At 48.9% G+C, this 22964-nt stretch overlaps 2 protein-coding genes across 2 annotated transcripts; both read right to left on the reverse strand.

Moving 5' to 3' along the window:
* Window positions 1–6118: 6118 nt before the first annotated feature.
* On the reverse strand, window positions 6119–7548 carry PLD6 (phospholipase D family member 6). The gene is made up of 2 exons (XM_054390874.1): window positions 7125–7548; window positions 6119–6414 (listed from the first exon to the last, which is right to left on the reverse strand). The coding sequence occupies exons 1-2, from the start codon at window positions 7546–7548 to the stop codon at window positions 6119–6121; spliced, it is 720 nt and encodes a 239-aa protein (XP_054246849.1).
* A 2522-nt stretch (window positions 7549–10070) lies between these two features.
* On the reverse strand, window positions 10071–21897 carry FLCN (folliculin). The gene is made up of 11 exons (XM_054390862.1): window positions 21637–21897; window positions 20694–20840; window positions 19799–20020; window positions 18741–18901; window positions 17499–17590; window positions 16564–16754; window positions 15327–15440; window positions 14602–14725; window positions 13967–14098; window positions 12225–12330; window positions 10071–11284 (listed from the first exon to the last, which is right to left on the reverse strand). Exons 1-11 carry the CDS (start codon window positions 21883–21885, stop codon window positions 11083–11085), a joined length of 1740 nt encoding a protein of 579 aa, XP_054246837.1. The 5' UTR covers window positions 21886–21897; the 3' UTR covers window positions 10071–11082.
* Window positions 21898–22964: the final 1067 nt, after the last annotated feature.

Genomic DNA, 22964 nt, shown 5'->3' on the forward strand with positions numbered 1-22964 from the left:
CACAGCAGTGGTGTGGAGGACACAAGATAGTCCCTTTCTGATACAGGATCATGCTACTGAGCATCTTGAGGCTCCTCACAGAGCTGTGTGCTTGCTCATACCAAGAAATCCTCTCTTGCTTCTCAATGCCCTGCCTAGGATTGGGTGTTGAGAAGGTTTGATCTCTTTACCAGTACTCCTGCTTTGAGCCTTAGCTCTTAACACAGAGAGCAGCTGAGTAGAAGGTCACAGCAGTATGTTGGCAAAGTCACTTTGGTGCTGGATAGTGCAGGAAGGCAGAGGAAGGTGCAGTAAAAATGCAGTGCCCCAGGGAGCTGAGCAAAGCAGGCAGGTGCTGAAGGCAGGGAGGGCCCACAGCTGGTGCTTTCTGCTTGTGCTCAGGTGCTTAAATTGCCCTGTGTGGGGAGGCAGTGTGCTGATCAACACTCACAGGCAACTATGGTGATATTTAGTGGGGAAAAAAAAATCCCCCAGGATCACCTGGGCAGCTCTTGCTCCTCTGCTGTAGCTGTGCCCACAGACTAAGTAAGGGACAGCTGTGCCTTCTGGGCCACTTGTGTCCATTCTTCCCCCAAGGCACCACCCTCAGTGGTTTGCCTCTGTTCAGTGAGGCACTACCAAGGGATCCAGCACCAGCAGGAATGCAGCTGGATTCTCTTTCCCTCTCCTCTCCTTTGTTTTTACCTTACTGTACAGAAAATGTCAGTCACCCTCCTCCTCCCTGAGACAGCTGTAAAAGGATTGGAATGGAGGTTTGCTAGGACACCTGTATGAACAGGGTCAGCCCCATGGGATCTGCTCCTCAGAGGTACTGCTCAGCTTCTCTGGACCTTCAGATAGTTGAAGAAAGCAAGCCAGGCAAGTTTGGTGGGGAAAAAACAAACAAACAAACCAACCCCTTGGCACTAACTTCAAGTGTAGCTGCAATAAAATGTGTTGGCTGGCAGGAGGACAGCTGCAGGGCCCAAGGCAGTGCCTAACAAGCCAAATCAATTCCTCTTAGGGCTGAACTTTGTGGGTTTAAAATATGTCTCTAAGCAAAGGGGGGGGTTATGAACAGAGTGGTGGTGGTGGTGGTGGTGGTGGTGGTCTCATCCACTGTAGCTTGGAGGAGCAGCCATCTTCCCCTGGGGCCTCCAGCTGCTTTGGAAACTCAGCCTGGCTCTGCTGTACCTAAGGTGCTTCAGGGGGTGAGCAGTAGCCTCTTGACATCGTCAGGATCAAGCTCACCCTTTGGAGCAGCACTTTACCAGGTGGGAACACTGCATGTGATGTCTTACGGGAGTAGCTAGGAGTTCTGGGGAGTCATAGAGAAAAGGAGGAGGAAGAAGAGGAGGAGGAGGGAAGATGCTATGGTGTGGGGACAGCTGTTCTGAACCATTGCTGCAGGCCATGTTCCAGGCTTCAGGCTCTCCTCTGCCTGCAGTCTAGCAACTACCTAAGTGTGTGCCAAAGCAAGAGGCAGGACCTTGCTTGTCTTTACACTAGAGAGAGAGAACCTGCAGCAGCAATAGACAGCTGGAAATGGAACTAGTTCTGGAGAGCAGTGCTCTCTGGAAAGCTGGTTATTGATGGCAGTGGTCCTTAGCTTCATCCTGCCCCAGGCTCCATCCATCTCTAAGATGAAGCAGTGGCTATTTAAATTAGAAAGTGTGGGGGCAGGGGGAGGAGAATGCAAGCTCCCTGCCTGCACTGGAAGCTTGCAGAGTCCATCTGCACCATGGCCTTGGCCATGGCCTTCACCTTTTGGTGTGGTCCAGGTGCCTGCTGTGCATCTCACGGTGAGACTGGGCAGGGGGAAGGTCTCCTGCTTCACACACTCCCCAGTGACATGCAAGCTGCTGCCTTTTCCACCATGCTACGCTAGTGACAGTACTGAAGTGGGGGTAGGGGGAGGCTAGGAAAGTTCTAGTGCAATGGAGGTGCAACTACAGGCACCTTATAATGACTCTGAGTATTTTTTTTTCCTTTATTGCATGAGATTTTCCTAGCATTTGCACCATCCCCCCGAGACAGCCCCAAGCCTCCTTTGAATGGTATCTTTGCTTTGCCTGCATATAGAAAATTAAAAACTGAAGCAAATCGTGTTTGTTTGCTTCAAACCTAGACTCATGTGCTGCCTCACCAACAGAAAAGTCTCTTTGCTTTGCTCTGGGTCAGAGGTGGCCAGGGCTGCACTGGAGAACCTGGCACTGTTGTACCAGACCCTTTGTCACCCTTTGCTGTTCCTCTGTAATATTTCCCCCCCACCCTCACTTTTTTTTTTTTTTTAAGAAGAAAAGCTTTGTTGTCCTTTCCTTTTCCCAAAGTAATTTCAAACCTGTATAGAATTCCAGGCAGGCCATGCATGTATTTATTACTCAGAAATTTGTGGAGGGTTCTTTTTTCTTTTGTGACCAAGTGATGGATTTGATTTTTTTAACTGGTGTTTTAACACAGCTGTCCCAGGTGTGGGTTGGAAGAGGAGCACCAAGTGTCCTGTGTCCAGCCCACCCCATCTGCCCCGACAAACTGTTCTCTTGGGTTTGGTGACTGTTAGAAATACATTTTCTGCTAACCTACACCTTTAGCTTTGAAGAGACCTGTCCAAAGGTTGTGTACAGTCTGTTTGAGACCTGCCACCTTACCCTGTGATAATAACCCTGGGGATGTTTCTCCATTGTCAGTGGAGTTGTGTTTGATGGTGGCATTGACACCGCGCTGGTGCAAACTGCTGCCTGTCGCCATGCAGAGCACACACCGTTCTCCTTGCACAGCAGCTGAGGGCTGTTGCAGAGGGTGCAGCCAGCCCTTGGGGCTGGGAGGCACTGGTGGGATGCTGACACTGGCTCCTGCAGTGCGTTCAAGACGCTCTTGGACTTCACAAGGGACCGCCGGACCCTGCCGCACAGACCTGCGTCCTGCAGCAGCAGTGTGCAACTTCAAACCTAACCTTCAGTCCCACCTGCTGAGCTGAACTCGGACAAACCCTTCCTTAGAAGCAGATCCAAGGGACTGCTGCAGGAGCAGGGAGCACTGGGCTGGAAACAAGGCAGGAGTCAGCCCCAGCAGCTCGTCCTGCCATACTTTGAGGTCACTAAAAGAAAGGGAGGGTGTGGGATTTATGAGCAGCAAGCAGAGCCAGACACGTTGGTACCAACTGACCCAAACCAGCTGGCCACAAACTCCTAACTAATGAGTGCAATTATGTTAATTTCTTCATGCTTTCTTCACACACTGCCTGAACAGGACACTCACTCTTTGTTCTAAACCAGAGACAGCTAATTATATTGTAAAATACTAAAGACTAGTAAGTAGGAAGTAGCTATGACCAGCACAGTCTTTGACCTGTGTCCACCCTCCTAGGACCTGGAGTTCTGGATCAGTTGACATGTTTTGTTGTTTTGTTGGTTTTTTTTTTTTAAAGACTCATTTATTTGAAAGGATGAAGTTCTGAGGAGGTAAAAGGAAGCTCTGCAAGTCTGTGGGTGGGCTCTGGAGCAGCACTGGCTGTTCAGGTACTAAAGGGCAGTTCTCCTCCACCATCCCAAGGAGAACAGAAGGCTTGGCTTAGTTCCGACTGAGCACAGCTTTAACCAGCAACTGACCAGAAGGGGACACATTCTGGCTTCAAACCACACACACACCAAGCTCTACAACATGGACTCTGGAGCTGACTCAAAGGAATTGTGAGGAATGAGGACACACGAGTCAGTTCCTGGTGCCTGTGATGTGGTGGCCAGGCCTTCACCTCCACCCTGTGACCTGACAAAGCAGCAGCAGAGGAGGATGCTGCAGCCTCATGGCTACTGGAAACCCCTGCGGTGGTTCAAACACAGGAGTGATCACAGCTGGGTGGGGAGGAGGAGCCACAGCTGTCCTCAAGCCACAGCTGTCCTCAAGCCTTGTCCATCCACAGGGCAAACAGCCTCTTTTCAGGGGCATTTTTCCATACAGCTTAGTCCAGGGAATAGCATCTCACGTGAGACTGTCCCTCTGCACAGGGGACTGGGTGTTGGAGACTCCTGTTTCTCAGTAGGTGAGTTCCTCTCCCCTCCCCTTCTCCCTTCCACTCCAGTTTATTTCAGTGCTTTTCTTGAGAGCTCCTGCTCCCAACCAACTGCTCACTGTAACAGAAATGTCACTTTCTTTCCTCACAGTATTTATTCCTTACAAGCTCTGGTGTGACATGCTAGGTTCCCGTGGATGTAGCTGATCATTTTTATTTTGTAAATAGAATTACCTAACTTTACATTAACTATATCGTAATAAACTATTTTTGCACCACCCTTTGCATGCTGTGTACTGAGAGCTTTCTTTCAAAAAGGCCACTACAGAGCAGAGGCCAGAGCCTGAAAACAAGTGAGGTGTTTGCTTTCATAGTCCAGAGCTCCTCCAGTCCAACCCTCCCTGCTACAGCAGGGACACCCACAGCAGCTTGCCCAGGATCACAATGGCTGGGGGGGGGGGGGTTGGAATCTCTCCAGAGAAGGAGACTCCACAACCTCGCTAGGCAGCCTGCTCCAGGGCTCCAGCACCCTCACAGTAAAGAAGTTTCCCCTCCTGGGTTCCAGTTTGTGCCCTTTGCACCACTAAAAAGAGTCTACCCCCATCCTCTTGCTCCCTACTCTAGCTCTTGTTGAGCATTGATCAGATTCCCTCTGGGGCTGCTCTTCTCCAGGCTAAACAGCTGCAGGCCTCTCAGCCTTTGCTTCTCAGAGAGATGCTCCAGGCCCCTCAGTGTTGTAGCCCTAAGCAAACACATCGAGTAGCATTTTAACAGCAATAACCTGCTTAAATGGTGTAAAATTAATACTGCTGGATGGATTTACAGAGAATGACCTTCCTCAGCCTCTTCCCAATCTGCTACCCCACAGGTAACAGTAACTTTGTCCCAGAGCCAGTGCAGCTTTCTCAAACAGAGGGAATCCATTGATGTGACTCCAGGTATCCCAGACACCACCTACAGATGTGAAGGAACTTGTAATGATTTGGATTGTTGGAACAAGCAACCCACCCACAGTGACTGCCTGGAGTGCAAAAAGCAGCTGATCTTGAGCTTTTTGGTGCAAATGGGTTTTATTGAGCAGTGCCAAGCCCAGCACCACTCTGCCCAACAACACTGGCAAGAACATAAAACCCTTGAGACATTCTGAGGCACTTCAGTATAAAGTAACTCACAGAGAGGCTACTTAGAGGTTTGAAATTCCTAAGTTTACACTCATCTGTGTTCCACCCTGAACTATGGGGACAGAGCTTTTGCCTCCCTCTTGCTGTTCCCTCACTGCTGCCCACACAGGTGGTGGCAGTCACCGTACGAGGGCAGGCCATGGTGTCTCAGCACTGGAAAGAACTGGGCTGGGCTCTTCTTCCACCACTCCAGCCCGAAGCCAGGGACAACCTCCAGCCCTGTTTGCTCTCAAGACCAACTGTTCCCAAAGAATAGTTCCTCTCATTTCTTTCCAGACTTCCCAACACTTGCTTGCTGGAAGATGACCTTTCTCCAGCAAGGATCTGTATGCCCTTTAGAAAAGCATTTCCCTGTGGATGGTGAGGACTGGAGGTGTCTCTAGTATCTGTTCTGATGCTTTTACATTGGAGCTCTGCTCACCTTAAAGCAAAGAAAATGTGTGCACAAGCCAAATGTGCTTCTGCTTTCTGCCTCTGCATTCTCACAGACTTCCTCTTACAACCTTTCAACAATTAATACCAACGAAAAACATAACAAAGGTGCTTAATCTCCCTCCATGAACTCCAGCTTTGCTGTAGCCCTCTTAACTCTTCCTTTGGTCATGTCCTGGTCATCCATGACAAGGAGTCCACCCATGATGTCAAGGAGTCATTGGGCTACAATTCCAGTATCCCAAGTAGGGAAGGAAATGTTTGTTTCACCACTGAACCACCGACCCAGCACCCTATGACCATGCCTTGCCTGCACCAGGGCATGGCAATGAACCTACCCTTAGCTTTAAGCCCAACCACAAAACAGCCATCTCACAAAACAACTCACTTTTAACAGCTGGGTAATTCCCTTCAAATGATCTACAGCAAAGGCCCTGTAGCACTTGAGGGTAGAGGTCTTTGCCTCTCTGGAGGAGCTTAACTAAATTGTGGACAAAGCAACAATATCTATAAATACTTAATAAAGGGCACGAATGCTACCTGCCAGTACCCCACCAGCCCTGTGAGGCAGCTCATTTGCTGTCTTTGGAAAAAACCTGTAGTTTCTGGGATTGTACTCTTCCCAAATCCTTTCAAACTCATCCAGAAAAGCCTTCACGTACTCATCATCTTCCAGCACCATGACGTTCTCCCGGTTGTTCTGGATAGCCTGGGTGGTCCAGTTGAGGGAGCCTGTCATGAGCATCCTGCCGTCCACGATAGCGAACTTGTGGTGCATGTAACCACCCTCCTGGTCGTGGCGTACCTGGATCCCTACAACGACACAACCACCTCTTCAGTCATGGAATCACAGCACGGGAGGGGTTGGAAGGGATCTCTGGAGGTCACCTAGTCCAACCCCCCCACACCCCTCCAGCTAAAGCTGCATCAGCTTGCAGAGAAATTCGTCCAGGCAGGGTTTGAAAGTCTCCAGAGCAGATGACTCCACAACCTCTCTGGGAAGCTTGCTTCAGGGCTACACCATCCTCACAGCAAAGAAGTTTCTCCTTAAGTTCAAGTGAAACCTCCTCTGTTCTAGTTTGGACCCACTGCCCCTTTTCATACCACCACTGACCCCACCATTTCGGTATTTATATGCATTTCCAAGCTCTCAGTCTCCTCTTACAGGCTAAACAGCCCCAGATCTCAGCCTTTCCTCCTCACAGAGATGCTCCACTTCCCTCAGCATCTTTGTGGCCCTCTGCTGGGCCTCTCCAGTAGTTCCCTGTTCCTCTTGAGCCGCGGAGGCCATCACTGGACACAATACTCCAGCCACGGCCTCCCAGGGCAGTGCAGAGGGGGAAGAGAACATCCCCCGACCTGCTGGCCACACTCTTCATTCACCCCAAGAGGCCATTTGCCTTTCTGGCCACGAGGCTCTGGCCACCTCGTCACCAGCACTCGCAGTCCTTCAGCTTCCAATGACGCTGGCACCTAGGCCACAGCCACCCCGAGCGCCCCGCCGGGACCCCCCCACGCCTCACCGGCGTGGCGGAGAAGGCCAATCTGGGAGCCCTTCATCCCCATGCTCTGCGCGTCGGTGACGACGCGGACACGGACGCCTCGCAGGTGCAGGAGCTGGACGGCCCGGGCCAGCTGTGGGCTGGAGAAGGCGAAGATGCAAAGCTCGAGGGAGCGGCGGGCGGACAGGAGGCGCCGCAGGAGGCGACTGAGGGAGCAGTCCCCCCGCGGCAGCGGGCAGGGGCAGGGCCGGCTCCCCGCGCCGGGCCCCGCCGCTTCGGCCAGCAGCGCCTCGGTGCAGACGGGCTGCGAGGGGAAGAAAAGAACCTCCCGCACGGGACGGGTCCGCCGCCGCCACACCGCCAGCGCCAGCGCCAGGCCCAGCGCCGCCGCAGCAGCCAGGGCTGCCCACGCCCCCCGCATGGCCCCGGCGCTGGCCCCGCGCATGCTCCCTCGCTGGGACGGCGGCGGCCGGAGCTCGCCTGCGGAGCGTCCCGCTTGCTCCCTGGAGGGTCTCTTGGGAAGAGACTGACCCCCACCCGGCTCCAACCTTCTCGCAGGGACTTGTAGAGAGCCAGGTCTCACCGCAGGCTCCTTTTCTCCGGGCTGAACACCCCCAGTTCCCTCAGCTGCTCCTCCAGACCCGTGCTCCAGACCCGTCACCAATTCCATTACCTTCTTTGGACACCAAGGACACGCCGAATGGGGCCAGTCTTAACCTCTTCTCAGACAACGGGGGATTGGGCTGCTTTGGGGTGGGAGAAGGGAGCATGAGGCACCCCTGGATGTGGTGAAGAGCTGCTCCAGGCCAACCTCAACCTCTGCCACCCCAAACACCATCTGGCTGCACTGCATATTACAGAATCAAAGAATAGTGAGGGTGGAAGGGACCTCTGGAGATCACCTAGTTAGTGCCAACTCTCCTGCTGAAGCAGGTTCACCTTCATTCAGGTTGCACAGTAACATGTCCAGGCTTTGAAAGTCTCCAGAGAAGGAGACTCCACAGCATCTCTGGGCAGTTTGTTTGAGCCTGTTTTCAAGTTTTTCCTCTTTATACTCAACAAATCCTGGAAGCTGAATCCTGGCTGAAAGGACCCAGGTAGCAGCACTGGAGCAGAAAGCCTTTGGCTGTCCCCTGCAGCCCAAGTGACCCAATGCTTGCTGGTGGGTGTCTGTCAGCTTGCAGCTGCAGTGCTCATCGCTCCCCTCTTCCTCCCAGGGACACGCTGCTCAGCCACACAGAAATCACATTGGGACAGAGAAAAATCCTGCTCTCATCAGCTTGTCTTCAAGGTGTGTCATTCAGAGAGGAGGAGGGTGCTGAGAGATGGCTGCAGACAGGCTTTTGTGTTAATTAAGTTGTGCTAAGAGGAGCGTGCACATTCCAGCCATGGCTGATGGCAAGAGGAGCACCTGCAGCGCAGCCCCTGAGCTGCAGGAACTTGCTCAGGCACTCCGTGATCCCAGGGCCAGATCTGTCCTGACAGGCAGGCACATCTGGGTTTGTGCTGCACAGGAGCCCTGGGTTCACAGGTTTAGCAGCTCCCCTCCTTCTTTCCTCCAGGCACTTTGTACATGCTAAGTTAGTATTTTCCTTGCCCTGGCTGAAGAATGATGTTATCCAGACTGGCAGCCCATGACACAGCCCTGCTTCAGATCAGATCAGTCTGCACTGTGTACAAATCACCAGCACATGAGAAGAGGATGAAGCCTCAAGCTTGACCTCACACCATTTTGGGAGAAGCCTCACCCCTGTCCAGAAACACAGGCTGTGCTAATGGGTGCAGGTTAGACAGAGACTGGCTTTTAATGGTGGATTGCTTGGGAGAGCTGCTCTTAAAAACCAGGAACAGTTCAGCACCCAAGAAGGTCGAGATGCCAAATGTCTTACCTGTTGTGTCACACAGCTCTGAACTGGACCAGAACAGCTCTCAAGGACAAAAATATGGAGCACCAGATCACATAAAAAGTAGCCACAAGTGCAAGCACCAACCTAGCACTGGAATCTGATTTACCAGTCCACGCTCTTCTCCTTACTTCTGTCACTTTTATCCCCATCAGTGGGCTTAGTTCCTCCCTCATGAGCACACAGGAAGCAAGATGTGTATATTATGCAAAGCTTCCTTTCCTGTGGATAGAGCTTGAGCACCATTTCTGGGCTGTGTTCCTTCAGTGACAGCTAGGAAACAAAAGCCTTTTTGCAAGCCTTAAATTCAGCTTTGGAAGTAAGAGAGCAATGCAAATAACTGCTGCTCCCATATCCTGCTGTTGGTCCAGTCACAGAATCACAGAAACATTCAGCTTGGAAAAGACCCTCAGGATCACCAAGTCCAACCATTAACTCTACCCTACAAGGGTCACCCCTAAACCATATCCCCAAGCACCACATCCAAACCACCTTTAAACACATCCAGGGTTGGCAACTCAACCACCTCCCTGGGCAGCACATTCCAGTGCCTGCCAGTTGAGCATTGTCCATTAACATACCTGAGCATCTCTTGCTCTGGATGTACAAGACACTAACACATTAAGAGGAAAAAAAAACCCAAAACTGTTAAATTCTATAAATTAGATTAAAGTTAAGATGCAGGAATTACTTTGTGGATCAACTGTTGTGGAACAGCTCCTGCTTCCCCCCCCCGCCCACAGGCACCCAGAGACAAATCAACGCAAACCCAGGCTTTGTCCATTTTACAAAAATAGCTCTGAATGAGATTTAATTGCCTGTCACCATTCTACAGATGTTCCAGACAAAAAAAATCACCCTGCATATTTTAGATAGGAGAATAGAACTCGATGTGACAAGTTGGAACATCCTCTCTGAGCTTCAGTCTTGTTTGAATGAGTGTAGAAGGTCACCTGGTAAAAACCTGCTTCTAGCTTGTTAAAAATGTCTATGGTAAGGTCAAGTTTTCCCAACAATGATCCAAAAAAAAAAAGACAAAAAAAAAAAAAAAAAAAGACTTCACAAGAGAAACAGTAATTCCTCACACTACAGATAGGGAATATCTGTTTAAGGTAATTAAAAAATGCACCAATGTTTCCATGAACTATTAAGCAAAAATGGCTACTGTAGAGTTATATAAGAAGGGAGCACCTACAGGTTGGTTTTTTTTTTTTCTGCTTAACTTAATTAGGAAGCTAGAAAACGATTTCTGAAGACAGAAGACCACCAAGCAACCCTACCCTGGTGAGGTTAGCTTCATTACCTGGAAGTTTTGCAACCCCAAGGCAAAACAAGGCGAGTGTTTTGTCCTCTCAAGAGAGGCAAGCAGCCTGCTTTTTGAGACACCTTACATTAAATTCTCCCTCTCACACAAGATTTCCAAAGCAAATGCTGAAACTGTCTCAAGATATAAAGATATAAATAAATAAAAGGTGGAGTGACAGGACTCCCAGGGGATATCCTGACTTATGCTACAGCAGAAAATAAGTCTCTTCATAAATCTGAGCATGAAGTGGTTTGAAATAATTTACACATCATCCTGTACCCTGTGACATGGTGCTTACTTTTGGTTCTGGTTCTCTCAGGTGTTTAAGAGATTTATGTGGGATTTGAGGGAGGTGAATTGTGTCCACTCCCAAGAGTTCTGGATGTTGTCACAGGTTATCTGAGTCTTGCCTATGAAATCAAAAAACTGAGGTCTACTGCCACACCACACTAAGGATGAGAGGACGGGGTTGTCATTCACTGGCATTGACTCTTTGAGCATGGCTGTTTTGAGCCTTGAGTGAGGAGGTCTAGATTTAAGAGTTGAGTTTCAGGACAGACAGCAGCACTGTTGATTAGCACTTAATTAATCCAGTCTCACAGCAATTAGAGAAGACTCAAGTCACTCTTCAAGTTAGTTGGAGGACCAGAAGAATAGTGATGAAGTGTCACTATCCACCTAATGCAGGTGCTGCAGGCTCAGCAGTGGTAGTGACTAACTCAGGGTTCCCTGTGATGATCTGAAGGCAGCGAGTGAGGTTGGGCACCCTTTAGTTCCGGGACTCCGAGGAGGTCGGGCTGCGGACGGTTGACATCAGGTGGGACTTGTATGTCTTGCTTAGGCCTGTCATCCAGAACTTGAGAAGCTTGACATTGTCCTCCTCTGCAGCTCCCAGAATGCTCAGCAGTTTTTGGGTATCCTCCTTGGGTCTGCTGTCCACTTTTGTGAATTTAAAGAGGACCTTCACTTTACTGCAGAAAGAAGAAACTCTGGTCAGCATCACAAGGGAGCAAAGAGGGAACGAGCAGCAGTCGTGGCCCCTCCAGTACCCACCGCAACTAAATGTTAACAAAGGCTTCAACAATGTTCTGTGGAAACCATTTTCATCTTTGAATGAAGAAGGTGTGGGGAAGAAGAAGAGAAGAAAAGGGAGGATTAGTCAGAGGGCTGACTCATTCTCAGCCACAACAGGCATGGGTCTGCTTTGGGTTTTCATTCTAGCGGAAAGCAACGTAATTAATTGTGACAAGTGGGTAGGAACCTCCCTGTGAGACACAGCTAGTGCCCATCTGGCCTTCAGGGAAATTCACAGAATCTTAACATCCCGTGAAATATCTCTCACATGACTGTCTGGTCTTCCTTCATAACCATTTGCATCCTTGAAATGTGGTGCCTGAGGGTGCAGCCATGACATGTTTGGCTGTTCCTGCCGTGGGATACAGCCACATCGACGGGCTTGGGTGTATTTGCTAACTTAATCCTCATCATGGCTGTAAGGCAGACAGGTATTGTCAGGAAGGCAACTGACAGATGGGTGAACTGAAGCAGAAAGGTTAAGAACTGCTGAAAGCCAAAGAGAGCCAGGACTAGAGCAGAACAACTCCATTACTCTCAGCTCCCAATAGTAAAGCCAACTACTGATCTACCGACCACTAACCTCCCCAGGGAAGTGGCACAGTCCCCAGCATTGAACACTTTCAAGATCCAGCTGGACAGGGTGCTGAGTATCTTGCCTAGACAGTTCTTTTGCCAAGAAAGGTTAGACCAGGTGATCTTTCCAACATGGTATTCCATGACACTGTCAATACCACAGCAGCAGTTCCCTGACTACAAGTCTGTCCTGCGCTCTGTTGAACTGTACCAGGACTAGTGGCAAAGCTGCTTCTGTGAAAGCAATGCAGTTGTACTTACTTCATCCACTCCTCCTTCAGGCAAACAAGGCACTGGTCCACAACATCTACAGAAAGATTCTGGTTGGTCAGGGCAGCTTCAATCTTGTTCAGGATTGTAGGGCCAACTAGAGGATCAGAGAGAGGGGAAATGGGTGAGGAGGAGGACATAGAAACTGCAGGCTGCCTACCTACACCTCTACCAGTTATAGTTAGCGAGGACCAGCCCATTTATTCTGTGACCTGGGCCTGAACACCTGCTGGAATTACAGACAAGAACACATATTTGTTCCCACTCTCACTCTGCTCAAGCACAAGCTTGCCCTCAATTTTTCACCAGGACCTCCTCTATATGCAGAAAGTCACAGGATTAATAACAGCACAGCCAATTTCAACATGGAATCTGGCTTGAGGAGCTCACACATACTAACTTTCCTCAAGTCAGGAAGAAATCTACTTATGCTACCAGGTGGAAAAATATACCACCCTGTGGTGGCCTGCCTTGATTCCATTTCCATGGAGGAGGAGCTAAAGATCATCCCACTAGAAAAACATCTGATCCAAGAAAAAATACGGAATTCTGTGAAGGATCCTGGGACATGCACACAGCTTCAAGGACCTTTGTTTCCTGAAGACCTGCTTTTAGACTGAAGCTGGTCAGATTTTGTTGCTTCTTGTCTCCTATCAAACCTCATGAAGAAATGCCAAGTTATGACAAACCTTCATGCTTTGCTCAATACACATAAAAATATAAACCCTCAAAGTCTTCAATTCCTCTTGATTTAATGCTCCTCTTTTGAAATGCAGTGTCAGAATATTTAGTAAAAAAAAACAAACCAACAACCAACCTCTCCTGGACCACTTCGTGGAACTCCCTAGGAGGACTTTTTTTTCCCCAGCAGTCCACAGAATCAGAGAATGGACCTTAAAGATCATCTAGTTCCAGCCCCCCTGCCATGGGCAGGGACACATGGCCTAATAATTTTGATGCTGTGGTAGAGAAAAGACTTTTCAGTGACTATTTTTGTTCAGAAGCTTCTGGACATGCCACTGGTTGGATGAAAAGCAAACTGCTGTAATTACACATGGGGGGTCTACAACAGGAAGAATGTGACAGAGGGAGTAAGTCTCTGCTTTGCACTGCACCTGTACCTCCCGAGGACAGAGCAGGAAGGATCAGCCATCTGCCATGGCTTCTGAGACAGTCAGTGAGGTTAATTCATCTAAATTAAGACTTCCCAGAAGACACAAGTCTCACAGACCTGACTCAAATCACATCCAGATGCAGGTGTTCAAGTACTCCAACGAAGTAGGCAAAAGAAAAAATATCTGAGCATTTCTGTGTCAGCCTTGTCTAGCAACTGGAACGTGGGAGATGAGTCATGCCATGGTCCTTAGGAGCTAGACTTACTCAAAAAATAAATGCATAAGCACTCCAGGATAGAAAGTATTCACTGTGGGTTACAGAAGATTTCCCCTACAATTACAGAATCCAATTCTCCTTTCTGAAAATTAATTTAGCAAAATGCTGAGGAGGTAAAGCAAACATTTTGTACCTAAACAGACTGTGGAAAACCTTTTATACCTAAACAGACTGGGGCAAACCTCACCTGCAACAGCAGTACCCCAGCTGTACACTGACCTGGCTTCTGCTCAGCCTTCCTTAAGGGCCAGTACATGAAGAACAGCATAAAACCCAGTTAGAGATCAAGATGTTCTTTTAACCTCAGTGATGCAGGCTCTTTCTGCTTTCAAATCACCCACCTCTATCTGCTGCCACGGGGCTACCACTGGTGACAATGAACTCGTACTTGTTGAGGGACTGCTCATCATCAAACAGAGTTGGGTAGAGACTGGACCGGGTAGCAGCACGAACTTCCACAAGGACAGCAAACTCTAGAGCAACAAGAGCCCAAGGAGCATTAACCACAGGAGCCCAGATTCTCAAATCATAGAGTAGAATCACAGACCGGTTTGGGTTGGAAAGGGACCTTCAAAGGTCATCTAGTCCAACTCCCTGCAGTCAGTAGGGATCTCTTCAACCAGAGCAGGTTGCTCTAAGCCCTATCCAACCAGACCTGGAAAGGTTTCAGGGACAGGGCACCTCTCTGGGCAGCCTGGGCCAGTGCTTCACCACCCTGCTTTGAAAAAGCACAGCTCTACCAGCTTACAAAATCTGGCCCAGCATTAACCCTTCCTCCAGAGCAACCAGCATGTCAGCTATGGTATGATCAGTGCTTAAAGTAGGTGTCACATCCTTCAACTACCGACCAGGCAAGGGGTAGAGGCTTTGGTTCACATAGCATTGCACCTGCTGATACTTGAAAGAAAAATAAAATCCTCCTGTGTCCCATAACACATAGTATGGAAAAGAGAAGAGTTCTGCAGCAGGCTCTTACCTGATGAGAGTATGTGGGGTGGTATTTGGACGTGTGGGCTAAGCCCCAGGAAGTTACACCGATAGGCCTCCTCGTACTGCTCACTGTAGGGGATGATCCGCACACAGCCTACAGGCAGCATGGTCTAGGAAGGAAATGCGGCAAGAGAAGCACTGGAGATAAAGCAGCAAAGCAAAATGGTCTCCCTGACTTACAATCGTGGAACGTTTTGGGTTGGAAAGGACATCTAAAGGGCATCCAGTCCAAACCCCCTGCAGTCAGCAGGGACATCTGCAACTAGAGCAGGTTGCTCAGAGCCCCAAACAACCTGACCTGAAATGGCTCCAGGGATGGGGCATCTGCCACCTCTCTGGGCAACCTGGGCCAGGGTCTCACCACCCTCAGGGTAAAAAATTTCTCCCTTTAGTCTGAATCTCCCTCTTTTGGCCTCAAACCATCACCACTTGCTCCTGTCACAATAGGCCCTGCTAAAAAGTCTATCCCCATCTTTCTTACAGACCCCCTTTAAGTACTCAAAGGCCAAAAGAAGCTCTCCCTGGAGCCTTCTCTTCTCCAGGCTGAATAACCTCAACTCTCTCAGCCTGGCCTCGCAACAGAGGGGTTCCAGTTTGGTTTGTCTCCTTTCCCCAAACCACATTATTTAACACATTCTCCACAAGATTACATTAGAGTCAGGCAGGACTACTGCAGAAATACAGTCAGGAAACAAAGGAAAAGGTTTCTACCCGTAGCACATCAAAAGCAGACTGGACAAGATCCCTGTCTCGAGCTTTCCAGATGACCTGGTTCCCCATCAGAACATGCCAAGCCAGCATGCGGAATGCTGATGCTCCAAGAAGCTGAAAAACAGACCAAGGGAACACTCTGTGTTGGTGATGGACATCAGTCAAGTGTCCTACCCATGGCAAACCCATGACTGACACTTCAGAAAACAGGTTAAGACTGAGCAGCAGACATGAACATGCAAGTTCAGCAGGCCTTGTGCACAGCCATGGCTGCAAACCCCAGCAGCAAGGTCAAGTACTGGTTTGACAGGTGCCAAAATGATATTTGCCCCATCTGTGGTTTCAAAGACAAACAGTGAAGTGCCACTTTGCCAACAGGCCTGATCGATGAACTGGGTCAATACCAAGCACGTTAAGAGAGCAGCTGTTCCATTTCTTGGTTGCTCCAAACTCTGGTGCTAGACTGCATCCATCAGCCCATCTGTTGGCTCAGTTGGTAATATGGGGACAGGCATGTTTGGAACAGGACTGAACAACCTTTATTAGGTGATAACTATCAGGCACTTCTCTGATCTGGGTTATGTTCACAACAGTGATTCAGGCAGAGAGGATCAAACAATATTCCTAGATGAACCTCTGAAGTCACATACTGACAACACAGCTTTCTTTTAATAGCTTCAAGCATTCAAAATAAAGAGAAAGTAGAATAAAGAATAAGAAAAAATTTTCTTAAATATAGGAAGTTCTCTGTCAGGAGTATCCAGGAAAGCAAGCTGGTGTGCAACACTGTGGGTCAAATGCACTGAACCTTCCCCCTCAGTCAGGTCACTGGAAGCACTGGAGAGAAGCTAGATCTGAACAGAGCCATTGGTTTTGTTGGCAGATTGATTTTCCCCCTCCTGAAATGCTTTTGCTTTAAGCAGATACTGCTTGGCTCTGAAGATGCTGCATGAGCTGTGTATTAAATTACTGTCACTGCTCTTGAGAAGAAGAAAAGTGCAGTACTTGAGAGCAATCGTAAGATCCCATCCCACATGACCAATGATCACCAGAGGCCCACATGACCTCAGAGATGCATCTAACACCACGCTGCTGGGTGTGCAAACACTGTGTTCAACACAGGACCAGGGAAGAAGGGGAGGCTGCAGGAAATGAATGTGTCTTCTCAAAAACCATGAACAGGAGAAGTGGCTATTAGCTTGTGACTTCAGCACCAGGGAAACTGTGCTCCTCTTACCTGTCTCATGTGCCTGAGCGAGCGAAAAACAGACAACCTTCTGTGAGCCACATTCCAGCTGTTGCAATCTGGCATCAGAGAGGTTTCAGGTGAGCATTTAGAGAGCTCCTGCCCTTCTACAACCTCTGGCTGGGAGGAAGGCTTTTCTTCTTCCTCAGAACCATCCCAGCCTTCTGACTCTTCTTTCAGATCTAGCAAAAAAAAGAAAAAAAAAAAAAAAAGCAGAGTCATAAAACCTACTCTCTCTAGGAAGGGGAACTGCCTCACAAGTGCCTGTACATGCTGCAGACAATGGTGTTTGGCTCTGTGTGAGGAGTTCAGAGCACAGGAAATGAAAGTAGCAGCACCACAGGCACAGCTGAAGTGTAATGAGGTTTATTAATTCAGAGACAAGATAACCATGGAAGGGTCAAGAAGGAATTTAAGCCTTCCAGCAAACATGGTGTCACGTCTTTTGAACAGCTACGTTTTCTCTGTCCTTGTTCTAAATGTCATGGCCAAAGCTTTGAGGCAGGTTTTGCAGATTCTACTCTAAACAGATTAATTAAATAATTCAATTGAAGGAAAGATGATGATCCTTTAATTTTAGAAATTTTGTAGAAAAGGAGCAAGAAGTCCTTATGCTGAGACTGCAAATTCTGCTGGCTGCAGAGATTCTTTGGGAGGTGACCTAGCCAGAGAGAACAATAATCATGATGATGCAACACTGCTGCTCAAGTAACAAACACCACATGTGCAAGCAGAGAGCCTATGGGGCCAAGGGCCTTGATTTCTCATTCCTCTCAAGTCATCTCCACATGGGAGAGTACATCAACCACTGCAGAGGCTACCACTCAGGTACTGTTGGTGAGAGATGGAGGTGCTTATGATTCTGATGTTTTCATCACCCAAAGCATTCTCAGAGGGTCTTCCAGCTCTGGAAAATTCCATCCCACCTGCAAGTTTTTCCATCTGAACAAGGGTGTCTTCTGTTGGTGCTCCCTCTAGCAGCTTCTCTGTAAGTCGGCTGCCACAAGCTTTCAAAAGCCTGTGGACATTGGAGGAAATAAAAGCAGCTTTAATTACACCTGCTTGACAGGTGCAAAGATCCAGTAAGAAACTCAGGCTGATGAGCTCAGTAACAACAAAAAAATCCAACTCCTGACCAATTTGGTTCCTTCCACACATCTCTCTACTTCCCTCAATGTGGTAAATATCAACACAGCACACAACAGCTGCCACCCAAGGTCACCAGGAGGCCTCCCACTGTGTGATTACTTTGTGCAACGTAGTTATCCCCCACCCAAGTCACATGCCAATGTTGCAACCATCTCTGTGGCATCTTTCCAGGGAAGTTGGATGAGCAGGTCAGGCACTGGAGCAACTGGATTCCCACAGATATTCTACTGTGTCAAAAGGCTGCACCTCCCACAATACACAGGCACTCTGAGGTGAACCACCACTGTACTTCAAACGTGAATCCCACCTACAACACACTGGGGGTAGGAGCATCCTGATTTCTTGTTTTCTTCCATATTTCCCTACTGCAAAGCCTTTTCTTCTAGACAGATGTTGCCATTAGCAGGCACATTAGTAGGTTTACTTCACAGCATGATGAATCTTATCCTAAAGGCATCAGCAGGCTGCTGTCCTTCCAGGCTTAGCTTCTCCCAATTCAGAGACTACTTGGTGAAGTTCCAGCTCCATAAAATCACAGACTGGTTTTGGTTGGAAGTGACCTTTAAAGGGTCATTTAGTCCAAACTCCCTGCAGTGAGCAGGAAGATTGTCAAATAGAGCATGTAGTTCAAAGTCCCAAACAACCTGACCTGGAATGGTTGCAGGGATAGGGCATCTACCACTTCTCTGAGCGACCTGAGCCAGGGTCTCACCACTCTCAGTGTAAAAAATTTCTTCCTTCTATCTAATCTGTACCTCCCCTCTTTCAGTTTAAACACATCACCCCTTGTCCTGTCTCAACAGGCCCTACTAAAAAGCCTGTCTTCACCTTTTTTATAGACCCCTGCTTTCAGTACCGAAAGTCCACAACAAAGTCTTCCTAGAGCCTTCTCTTCTCCAGGCTACTTACTACCTAGAGAAAAAAGAAAGGAAAACCCACCCCCCAAAAGCCCATTTGCACCCTTTCAGAGTATGACAACATTCTCCTCATGAAGAAGCCAGAAACATCAGTGGCATTACCAAGCAAAGGAAGTATGCAAACATGCCCAGAGGTTCTCATCGTTGGTCAGCGAGGTCAAGGAGCGGGCGGCGTTGCCGTTGCGCTGGTGCAGGAAGGGAGTGAAGGCTGTGTTCATGCGCTGGGCACGCTGGGGGCACCCATACTGCTCTGCTTCAAACACCTGCACCACAGAAGAAGGGCAGTGTCAGAGACTGGGCAAGATAAAATGCTTACAGCAGAGCTGGGACAAGCATAACTCAACCAAAATACCATCTGAAAAGGGTGCGTCACTGTTACTGTTTGAAGGAGGAACTTTAGCCTAGGCCCTGACTGCAAAGACTGCAAGTAAAAAAAATACCATTAGATACAAAAGAAAAAATAATGGTAAGGTCTATAGGTAAGGTCACTGGCTTGCTAATGGGGATAGAGTAGTGGCAGAAACAGCTCTTTTTCTCTTTTCTTCTTCTGTCACTTCTGCTTGCAACTTCTCTGTCTCTCTCTTTTCCCCATGGCCTTCCCATGGGGATCTCTGTTTTGACTACTGTGTAGGAGTAAGGGTAAGGAGGGAGGGAGTGGAGGAGGAGGTGGACAGTCCCCTGGATCAGTCCAGGGGGGTCTGAGCTGGCCTGGTGATTTTATTTTGGGGGTAGTTTCTCCAAATTAGTTGGGGGGGAGGTAATTTCAACCCACCACAGTCACACATAAGCAATCCAAAAACATCCTGTAAGTTACAGGAGAAAAGAGGGAAGGGACATTTTGTTCTCAGACCGACTAAAATGACCATTAATAAACACTTGTACTCCAAAGACTTTGTCCTTCACAACTTTAGTTATTTAAATTTCTAACAGAGCTACTGTCTAGCAGTTAGATCTCTGGAAAGTGTTATGACTGCCTTAAAATGTGAAAAGCCTCCTGTTCCTTCTCTCCTCCATCCCCAGACCTGCACCATCCTCTTGTCCCTTAATGACCACCCTGGCTGCAACAAGCTGGATCAGCTTTATGACACAGCTGTAAATCAACCATCCTCATGTTTTACTCACAGTGGCCTCTGTTAACCTACCTACCTAACTTAACCTACCTTCAGTGCTTTGCCCTGGAGCTCATCAATAATGCCTCTGATTTTCCCCAACAAGAAAGGCCAGGAGTTGATGAGGTAAATCCGGTCCATCATGATAGTGATGATGCTGTACCAGCGCTGGAAACCTCGAGCCAAGCTGTCTTTGATAAAGAAGGTGTGGCTGAACACAAACCCATGCTGCTCATCTCCAAAAAAAATAGGGCCTTCCCGTCCTGGGCAGACCTGAAGGGAGGGACATGAACACCAGAGTGGTTAAACACATCCCACAGCTGAAACAGTAATAAACTGAGCAAAGCTTTCTGATCCTTAACACACACTTAGTGAATAAGAAAAAAAATCTTTTTTAGGCTACTGTCCAAACCTCAGGGTCAAACAGATCTCCAGATGTATCCCACAAACACTACAAAACCTTTAATTTAACAATACTTTAAGAACCCAGCTCTGTTCAACTATGACACTGTTGAGAATCCACAAGGGATGTGCTGATCCTGGCACACAAACGCTCGCTGATCTGTAAGGTTCTCCCTTCACTTCTATCAGAAGCTGAGTGTTAACAGTCTACAAAGAGCAAATACTTCTTGGTACTAAGCAACAGATTCCAATGTTTTTACAAAAAGTTTGTCTTACAAAGAAAACCAAAATGCCAGGAGTGAAAACACGAAAGGGAAATTTCCAATCTCACAAAATCAGAGGAAGAAACCTTCAGGGTTAGCAAAGATCAACCTTGAAACCCACTACCAATCCTGGAATTAAGAGGATTTGAGTGCCTGTATTTCCATTTCCATTCCCTCCTTGTTTCAGGCTGCACAGAGCAGCCAGGATCAACAAAGCACTGTCTTGGATTCCAAGTGATACCCAAGGTCAGAGTTTTATCCCTGTGCTCCACGGCAGTTACCTCACAGCTCAGACTGCGGACGCAGGCCTGCCGCACGATGCTGAAGAGCTGGGGGTGATTGGGGTGCTGGTGACTGACATACTTGATGGAAGTTTCTTTGTCATGGCTCACATATCCAGGATGTCCTCCTGCAAGAGAGCGGCAACCCTGAAGATAGAAAAGCAAATCCAGCCATGAATGAGCAAGCAGTTACCTGAGGTTTCCAAAGCCTTCTGCATATTCCCTTCAAAACACTGGGAAGCATTAGTTACACATAGAGATAAGAACAGAAATACTTTCAAGACAAGAAAGGTGAGTCAGGGTCAGGATTTGAATGCAGCTCTTCACACAGAGCTCTGTGATATACTTCCTCTGCTCTTATGCCCATTTTCCACTATGTAATTTGATTATGAACTTGCTGCTGGCTCTATAAGTGGCAAAATTCAGTTATGAGCAGCTGTGAAACCAACTGGCATAACAAAACTGGCCATAACCTAAAGGTAAGTAAGCAACAAATACCTCAGAACAAGTACTAATAGTAGATATGCAGAAGAATAGCAGTGAGCATATATTATCTCTATTGGTTTAATCTATTTTTTCCCTGCTTCCTAATCAAAACTCATAAATTGCTATTATTAAATGACCAGGGCTAATGTAATAAAGTAAATGTTCTTCAATAACGAGGAAAGCGTTTCTCAGCCACCAGAGAATCACAGATCACAGGGCTTAAAGAGACCTCAAGACATCATCTTGCCAAGATCTATACAGCCAACAGTTCCTTCATCCTCTTGTCATAAATCATTACAGTCTGTAAGGACTTGAAGATCTTCTGATCTGTCACATACAAAACAAGTGCAGCTCACTTGTTTTTGCTCTCTTGAACAACTACTTGCATTAGAGAATCCAAGAGACTTTTGGCTAAGTCAAGGACCACTGATGTCCACAGACAGATCTGCACACTTGCCTCACACATGTCTGACTTCTTTGGCCCTGGACTGCTGGAGTCAGCACTGGCACCTTCTGCAGGGCTGTGTGACCGGATCCGACTGCTCATCTGAATGCCACCTTCTTCCTCCTCTGCCTGCTCATTCTGCCCAGAGACGTCCCCACTGCTTGCACCTTGGGGAAGTGGTGAATGTAGAACCTCGGTGCAAAAGAGGGTGCGAGGACCATGGAGCTCACAAAAATGGCAGAGGGCAACAATAGCATTCATAGTGAGAGCATGCGTCAGGCCTCCTGCAGGCAAGGGAGAAAGTACAGGAGATCAGCACAGTGGATACTAAAGCATCTCCTAGGTCTGACTGGCACAAGTTCTGCTCTGCATTCCTCCAGGGGCAGTGGTCTTAAGCTCAGCCTAAGGGATCACCACAACTCCACCACGGCAGCAAGGACCAACCCTTCGTGCCTTATGGGACAGGACTAAGGCTGATCGACCCCCCCCCACACACACACACAAGGCAGGTCCATGACTCTGAACTGGGGTACCTCAGGCCTCATCGGGAGGGAATGGGACTGAATCGGACCCCTCTATCCGGATGCCTCTGGTCTTACAGGGACAGGTTGGAATCTGACCGACCAGATGTCCATGCCCAGACACCCTGGGCTCTGCCGGCCCTGGTACAGCTTCCCCATGCCTAGAAGCCACAACGGGTCAGGCCCGGCCCTGCTCCGCGCCCCCCGCGCGGAACGCCTCAGGCCCAGCCGGATCCAGTGCAGTCCAACCCGGCCCACCCTTCCGGGCCACAGCCTCCCCTCTTCGAGACCGGCCCAGCCCAGGTCGCTAGTGCCCAGACACCCGCGGCCCGACCCCGCTCACCGCCGCTCCGGGCTCCCCCGCCCCGGCCCGTCCCGTGTCAGCTAGCACCTGACACAGCCTGACCAACCGGCCCGTACCATCCCTACCGGCGGCTGGAGGGGGGGAAAGAACGACGGACAGCTTCCCAGCTGCCCACCCAGAGCGGCGAGAAGGAAGACAAGGCAGGAGAAAAGACTGAGGACAGCGGGGAGAGGAGATCGTTAGCACCGCGGTACCGAGCCGGCCCTTCCCACCGCTCTTCCGAGGACCTCTTCTTCCCCCCGGGCGAGGCAGTGACCCGGCCCACGGCCGCCCTGTCCACAGGGGCTGGGAAGAGCCATTACCTCAAAACGAGAGGGGAGATGAGATCAGCAAGAGGTGTCCTTGTTCCCTCACCTTTCCCTGTCTTTCTGTCACACCGCAGAGTGCACAGTGGCTGACTCTCCGAAGTCGTGAGACGATCAGCCACCACCCGCCACCCCGCAGGAACCGCAGAG

This window comes from Indicator indicator, chromosome 22, assembly GCF_027791375.1.
Source record: "Indicator indicator isolate 239-I01 chromosome 22, UM_Iind_1.1, whole genome shotgun sequence".
Classification (NCBI taxonomy): Eukaryota; Metazoa; Chordata; class Aves; order Piciformes; family Indicatoridae; genus Indicator; species Indicator indicator.